The 8,792-nt window shown below is 33.0% G+C and overlaps 1 protein-coding gene and 1 long non-coding RNA gene across 2 annotated transcripts in view; one reads left to right on the top strand and one right to left on the bottom strand.

Moving 5' to 3' along the window:
- LOC148613371 (uncharacterized) overlaps positions 1-8,792 on the bottom strand; it is a 41,740-nt gene that overhangs the window by 18,666 nt on the left and 14,282 nt on the right. The window lies entirely within an intron of this gene.
- Positions 3,441-8,630, top strand: LOC148613372 (frizzled-9-like). The gene has a single exon (XM_088586779.1). It carries the CDS (start codon positions 3,821-3,823, stop codon positions 5,600-5,602), a length of 1,782 nt encoding a protein of 593 aa, XP_088442905.1. The 5' UTR covers positions 3,441-3,820; the 3' UTR covers positions 5,603-8,630.

The raw sequence follows: 8,792 nt of genomic DNA, 5'->3' as shown, positions 1-8,792 counted from the left end.
CCGGATTCACGAACACTAACATTTTTACTTTTTTTTTAAATCACAATCAATGATGATTCGAGATTCGAAATAAAAATTGTCGGGTATGGGTTAAGACTACACGTACATTCAATTAAACTTTTAGTCATTTTATTTATAATCATCCAAAATTGAATAATTCATGAACATCTATACTCTTTTTACAAACGAAACAATCTCTTCGTATCAAAATGTCAACTTTGAATGTTCTAAGTCATATGGAGAAATTTCATTCCGAATTTCAAGGTTTACATGCAACACTGCAGCTCCAGTGCGCAACAAAATCGATATCATGATTTTTAATCATCCATATATGCATAATTAATTCACTTTTGATTTCCTTTACCACACAAATTAACGAACCGTGCTCCATGTTAAATAGTATAAATGATTCTTGAGGCTTAAACATGGTGCACAAGGGAGCATCATTACGATCAACATCCTATTTAACCTTCCACGGTTTAATTTCATATCTGAAATCTATTCTATAAATTCAAAGGAAGAAAATTTATTCAGCTGATCCGATCTCCTTCCACAAATAACCGAATCGGTGCTAACCAGTGACACTAATGTGTGGATTTAAAAGGGAAATTAGAAATCTAATTTAATGTTTCTTTGTGGTTTTTATGTCCCTTTATTTCACTCTCCCTCTTTGTTGACATGCGATAACTTTGTAATGTGAATTGCCATCAAAGTTTCTGCTTCAGAAAATGTCCTCATTTTTAAAAGGTTGTTTTTGTATCCGTGAATCTACGATGGCAGGACGGGGTTAATTTTGATTTAATGACAGTGATCCAGTCTTGAAAAAAGATTGAAAGTTTTATAAATTTTAAATTTGTTTTGGTATAGGTCATTTAAATTTCAAATTGTTTGCAAAATCAATTAAATTAAAATTTCGACATATTTGCCCAGCTTAGTCATTTTATAATATTTGTTCATGCTGTTTATACGCATAACCGTCCCATTATAAGATGAAAAGTGCCGTCAAATATCAATTTTTATATTTAACAAGAAATCTGTAAACACAATAAACTGGTCATTGATGTTTTTCTAACATTTTCATAGTTTTATTGAAGTTTTTGGGCTGGTTTTATTCAATATTTTGGAATATAAGTCGCATTGTTCTATACGTGTATTTACTCAGTCAAGATTATACAAACACTAAAAATTCGCACATTTTATTTAACAATTTCTCAAACCTGCAAAGACATGTGTATCGGTAGATTTTAAAGAAATACATACCAGGAATTCCTTGTTACACCAGGGTGTTACACACACACACACACACACACACACACACTAATCAAAACAAATTCACCGTAGCATAACATACCTTTTCAACTAACTCGCCCCTTCCTTTACACTTTCACTTTTTTTGTACTTTACTCCACATTCGTCTGCCAGATGTGAATTCAAATATATAAAGAGGATAAAAAATGCAAGCAGTCTTCTAAAAAAATCATCCATAAGGGTTACATATGGGTGATTTATTTTTAAAGGCCTGTGTCTGTGATAAAAATTAACTAAAAATTAAAATTACAAAATAAAAAATTAACGCACATGAACCAAAACAATTTTGTACATGGTAATTTACAAATGTACTTGTATAGAGCATGGATATAGTAAATAAGAGCCATTGATGGATTTCGGGGGTTCAAAGGGTTAGTGCCACCCTTTGTTGATAACTTGTGTTGATTCGTGCTTAATTCAGGCAATAATGAGCAATTATATCCCAAAACCCAACACCCCTATTCAAAGTTTTTGGATCCGCCCCTGAAACTGAGGTATGGAGGTAAGGAAATTTTACAAAATAGAATTACATTGACTTCATTTAACATTAAATTAGTTCCGGCTGATTTACTCAATCATATAAATTACATGTATTATTCATCAACACTTAGCCAAAATAAATTTAACGTAGGTCATAGCGTAATTCAGAAGAAACAAATTTGCATTTATGTGCAAGAAATAACCTCCACCCCACCCACCACATAAAAAAAAATGATAATAATCCGCCCCTTTAGCCTGGTGGTTAATTTTACCTATACATGTACATGTATCTTTATGTCGAATTTACTTTCAACATTTGACACATGAAGTGTTTTTTTACATGTACCAGTACTGTGGTATGACCTGAAATAAAACAAGGACTATATACTAGTACCATGGCACAAATTAATCAGAATAAAGGAGGTTTGGTATTGATGTAGCAGAAATAAGCTTACGAAGAATTAGCATAAGGAATAAAAATTCGATTCACTGCCCCTATTTTGGGAAGCAGAGATATGGTCGGTGCCCAAACTTTTTACGAGAAAAAGAATGATGATTAGGTCAACAATACCCGTTCCCTGTTCCCTTTCTGTTCTATAAGACGACACGATTTTCCCCTTAGTTACATATATCACAAAAAGTTTTTTTTCTTTTTTTTTAAATGGGTTATGTTGCAATCATATTTAACCAATACTCGTGGTTGTTGCTATTATGGCCAATGAATGGGTTCGCCTTATGGCGAAAAAATAGTCATCCAATAAAAGGGGTTCAAGTGTTTAAAAATATATATACATGTAACATATACGTAGGGGGAAAAAAACAAAGTTACAACAGAATATTTCTTGTTGAAGGTTATGACCTCAGCCTAAACCCCGAAAAATAAGATTATTCTACCAAAACATCGTATTAAATGATATTTTCACGAAGAGCCTTTGCTATATTACGTGAGCAACACATGATCTTCTAAACGACGTTCATATTATTTGTAAGTGATAAAAATCTGTCAGTGTTAAAAAAGCGAAGAAATGTTTCAATGTCACTTGATACAGTGACGCCCGTACCCTTATCAATCAATCTAATATTGATATATTTAAATATTTTCTCAATTTTAACGAGTTTCTTACAAAATGTGTTGACAATAGAAGTGTCCGATTGCCTTTGATGTTAACAGAATTAATTAAGCGTTGTCGTTAAAGAATGCAGTAATTACAATACATAACACCGGGGATTTAATTCCAATAATTTGTGCCTAATAATTGAATTACATGTATACATAATATTTGTATGATTCGATCCGCGTGCAATGATAATTACGATATTCCTATTCACATGTTGTGAATATACGGTGAGGATCGTTAACTCCTTTCTTCTCCGTATTAGAGTTGAAAATAAATACCACGCATAAATATAACTTACATACATGATAGAATTCTGCCTTTGATTTTTGAAATATTACAATGCTTCGTACTCGTTTGAACTGACAATCCATAAGGTACGAGGCGGAGAATTTGCTCAATAAATAAGTCAAAAATATTCTTGATGTAGATGATTGACAGGTGATTCTTCCTAGTGCCGGTAAGATCAAAGAAATTAAAGTTACGCCCACAACCCGTTTTAACAACATGGTGCAGCGATCGCAAAATAGTTCTGTAACTGAAACATTGAGTGAAACTTCGAAATAAATTTCACAACAACATAGATAACACACATATTTTGTTCTAAAAATATCATTGTCGTCTGCTAATGACTTAAACTTGTCAACTTGGTTTGGTGTAAACAGTTTTATCTCGCTTTACTTTAACAAGTAAACAATGCGGATGAATATGTGTAATTACCGATGATCAATGTTTATAATAGAAGTGGCTTTTGATACACGACAAACTGACAGTGTAATACCCAACATAAGACAGTACACTAACAGATTGATTGTACAATATGAAGGGATAAATGTGAAGTTTACCTAGCGATTGAGTGCTTAACATGGGACATTTTTCACAGTGTGAGATGTAAAATTGATCGAACAAGATAAAAAATGTATTGGATTTTTACTTTTTGTGTCGTCTGCATGACTTTTCAAACTTACCTTGCCTCCTCGTTGTATGAGGGAAGACACAACCAGTATGCAAGGTGTGAACGCATAACTATTCCAATGTGCATGGATATGAAATACAATTTGACTCGCATGCCTAATTTAGTGGGACATACAAATCAAAAGGATGCGGCAATTCAAGTTCACGAATTCACCCCTCTTGTTCGGTATGGATGCTCTAGACTATTGAGATTTTTTCTATGTTCTCTGTATGCCCCCATGTGTACTGAGATGGGAGGTGAGACCATGATCATTCCGGTCTGTCGGTCTATGTGCCTTGATGTGAGGCAGAAATGCGAGCCTATTTTAAGCAGGTTTAACTTCGAATGGCCGAAAATATTAGACTGTTCCAAACTTCCACAAAAAAGTGACCCAAAACCGGATAACTTGTGCATGGAGGCTCCTAATGTGACCCACGAAGCCGATTTAGATCCTAAAATATTTGGAGATGAGAAGAAAAATGAAAAATGGATTGATCTGGTAAATCAGCTGCACACTAATACCAAAATTAAAAATTATGATCAAAACGCAGGAGGCCCCCTCGATCAGACGGGTGGGACACAGAAAATACCGAAGTTAAAGTGTTCGGATAGGTTCTATCTATGGGATAAGTCTGAAGACAAGGATAAATGTGTTCCGAAATGCGGTGTTGATGTATTATTCCGAAAGGAGGATAAAGAGTTTGCTGAAATATGGATGATAGTGTGGGCATCAGCTTGCTGTCTTTCAACAGTTATCACGTTTCTTACATTTGTGGTCGATACAACTAGATTCAAATATCCAGAAAGGCCCATCATATTTCTATCTATTTGCTATGCTCTATATTCAATAGCTTTCATGATTCGTGCAATTGTTGGTCCGAGTGCAATAACATGTGACAAGGGCCATGATGGTGAGGAGTTCTTAATTCAAGAAGGATTAGAAAGCACTTGGTGTATAATTGTTTTCCTAATTATGTACTTTTTTGGTATGGCTAGTCAATTGTGGTGGGTGATTTTAACACTGACATGGTTTTTGGCAGCTGGGAGGAAGTGGGGTCAAGAAGCCATCGAGGCTCTTAGTAGTTACTTTCATTTAGCAGCCTGGGCCATACCGGCTATTAAAACAATAATTATTCTAACGATGCGTCGTGTTGACGGCGACGAACTCACGGGTTTGTGCTATGTCGGAAACCAAGATATTTCCGCTCTGACCGGGTTCGTCCTGGCCCCGTTAATTTTGTATTTGTTATTAGGTACATTTTTCATATTAGCAGGATTTGTAGCTTTATTCCGCATTAGAAACAATTTAAAGCAAGATGGTACAAACATTAGAAAATTAGAAAAATTAATGGCAAAAATTGGCGTTTTTTCTGTGCTTTATACAGTACCTGCTACGTGTGTAATTGGTTGTTATTTTTATGAACGTGTGAACTTTCAAACTTTAAAACAGACAGCAGAGCTGATGCCCTGTCGGACTTCAAGTAATGGCGAGTTGGACTGTACTCTTGAAAAATCACTACCAAGTGTTGAAGTTTATATGCTTAAAATTTTTATGTCGCTTGTAGTAGGCATTACTAGCGGTATGTGGATTTGGGGTAATAAAACTGTAAGTTCATGGAAAAAATTCTGCACGAATAGGTTCACGAGGAAAAAATATGGTGGAAATGTGAATTATCAACAAGCTCCTCTTGTGGTCGTAAAAACTCAAAAACATACTCCTAAAACATCGGGAGCGAGGGTATAGTAACATCTTTTCATATAAAGTAATTTTTACTTTTAAATGAGCTTAAGTTGAACAAATGTAAATCTTGGTCAGTCCAAGGGGTTCAGGCGAAGTTATGTATGGTTGAAGAGTAAAAGTTGTTAAAACTTATAAGTTTAGTTTGTGAGCTAGAGTATTGTAAGCACACAATTTACCAGGTTTTGTGTTCTTAGAGGTGCATGTACATGTAAGTTTACATGCTGTTGTTAGATAGTATTGGAAACTCATTCTCTCCAAGTACACTTTAATAGTGAAGAACCCGAATAAGTGCATTTGTACGAACTCACAAGTTTTTTTTTTCAAGTTTCGTTAACCTGTGTTGTTGACGATCTTTGTATAAAGTATAATTATAGAATCACATTTTTGGTAATATAAAGATGTTGAGTGCTCATGTTAATTAACACGTAAATTCGGGCCACATGTCAATGAATCATATTTTCTGAAGTGCTATGTTAAACCACTTCGAAGCCTATTAGTGTCAACTTCTGTATTAAGAAATGACAAGAGTATGACAAGAAAAGGCCAGAACTTTGTGTATCAGAACATTTGAAATATGCGAGGGAAGATCTGAGGGTTATAACATAAGTTTTCTTGACGAATTACTTCCAATTACCGTATTGGATGAAAAACATATCCGTTATCAAAATTTTCAAGTTGCATATTTGTTACACGCTTTTGTTGGATTTAATCTTTACTATTTTGAAAACTGAAATGTTTTCATTTTGTTTAATTCAAGATACCATTGAATGTTTTTTTTTCTAGTTTGCTTTAATTTCTATTACGACATACATGTATTTAGTTGTATTATTTTCTGGTTACAATTTGTTCATATAATGTTGAGAGACAGCATTTTTTATCAGCTCCATTTTTTTTTATAAAACCGTGTTTACTATGATATTTTGACAGGTTTATTCTGGTTGGACTAAGTTTTGACAATTATATTTGAAAGGGATAGATTTCAATTATTTATTTATTATTAGTGTGCATGTATACATGTATGTTTACATGCTGTTGTTTGATTGTATTGGAAATTTATATTTCCCTAGTTCAGTCTAACATTGAGTAAGTGAAGAACCTGAATAAGTGCATTTGTACGATCTCAAAGTTTTTTTTTCAAGTTTCGTGAATCTGTGTTGTTGACGGTCCTATTCTTATTCGAAGGCAATTTTTTAGTTATTATAATCTTCATTAATTATAAATAGAGCAGCCTGTTGCATTTTGATAATTATATTGTTTCATTTAAACAAAATAACCAAACACATGCACACGAATTTTTCAAAAGAAAAAAAAGCATAGATTGCAGTAGCCATCATTTTTCAAAAACTGAGAGTTTAGGGGTATTAAAATTCATTCGAAATGCTCAAACCTGTGTACACATGTTCATTTAACACAGTATATGTATTTTTGGTGTCAGCTAATTCATTTACAATTTGTTTGTGTTAAATACAGAAAACAGTATGTTTATTTTCTCTGACACACATATACAAATTTACTTTAACCATTATTCAATGTTTTTTTTTGTTCTCTAAAATATATAAATATCTCTCTTTACAACAAATAACTGCCTTCTTGTTATCAAAATACAAATTTAACTAGGAAAGAAGACATTCTGTTTGTCAAACATGTTTCAATATAACTGTTACCAAACTTTTCACTTTTTACGGTTTTAAATCTTTTAGTTTGTTAAATTTTAGATAGGACTGTTGCGGTCAGTCAAGCACGTGCTTCGTACATATTAGGAGTAAATGATGACTCCCTTAAACCCAACTAAATGGGTGAAGCACACAGAAAACACGTTATATTTTTAATGAATATAATTGTCTTTTATAACTGTAACATGTGCGCATATGTTATGGAATGCCTATCCATATGACAGGTTTTCTGTAGCTTATAATATTCTCACTAAGCCAAAGCTTTTGATAGATCAATATATGTATGATAAATGTGTATACCACAAATTTCTTTTTGCATGAGTTCTTCTTAGTACATAGGGGATTATTGCTATTAAGTCAAGTTGAACTCAATTTTTCCTGTAACTTTATAGAAAGTGTGGTACTTAAACCTTTACTAGTTAAGAAATCAAAGCCACACCCGCGGCTTTAATGAAACAGTACAGATAATTTGCTACCACCAATACTTTGTAATAAAGCAATTAAAATCCTAAAACTCCATAGTTTAAAAGATAATTTAACAGATCTGTTATGACATAGGATATTTTTGCATATTGTTGATAATTGTAGGTTTGTGTGTGAGGTATAGGCTAAGATTAAGTTGCACAGAGCTATCGAGTTCACTGAAGTATTTGAAAACTTGTGATACTTGAGCCATATAATTGCCATTGTGGGTTTGAATACATACTGAAAGTATAAAACAAAATCGCTCAGCTGGAGCTAATATCTAAATTAATAGGACAGTCAGTAATACTACGCTAAAACTGTATTATACGTTCAAAGTTTAGTGCTTTCATTTTACTGTTCATTGGTGCGTTTGATTGCTATGTGTTTACGGCCAAAGAAATACATGTTTGTTTGAGGTTACTCTTATTACATGTTTCATTACAATATATACATTTGTAATTTTTGTCAATAATCAAGCAAAATAAGTGATTAGTCTGTATCAAATTTTTAACATTTTTTCGGCAGTTGAAGATCCAGTTTGCCAAGAATTTTAAGATATAAGTACATGCAGACCACATGATATATACAGTACTTACACATTTCGTATACTTATACCATTAAAATTTCAAGTAACATACTTAATGCATAACACATTTATGAGTATTGAAATATTTTTCGATCAATATGAATACGTCAGCTCCGACCATTCGTGTTTAAACGGGAGAGAAGACTGGAGATGCACTCCCAGGTTTAGATAGTAAATTGAAACAGACATATATTTTCATTGGCCTTAAGACTGATAGTGAATCCATGACTTTTATTACTTTACGTTCTGTTATTTTGTGTTTAACCATGCCAAATGGAGATTCGTATTAAAGTTTATTTATACATTATGATGTTTTTATTTTCTTTCAAATTAACATATTTTAAAAATTGACTAGTGAGTTATACATGTGAAGGAAAACAAGTTGAAGGCTCTTAGTATATTATATTTCCGTGAAGTGTTCATGGGAAGTAAGCTCCAAACGTACACTTTGTCTGGTTTTTGTATAATG

Source organism: Perna viridis, chromosome 6, assembly GCF_037379345.1.
Source record: "Perna viridis isolate PV_CMFRI_1.1 ecotype Kerala chromosome 6, ASM3737934v1, whole genome shotgun sequence".
Classification (NCBI taxonomy): domain Eukaryota; kingdom Metazoa; phylum Mollusca; class Bivalvia; order Mytilida; family Mytilidae; genus Perna; species Perna viridis.
The sequence above is the reverse complement of the archived record's forward strand: the minus strand, read 5'-3'. Positions and strand labels throughout refer to the sequence as shown.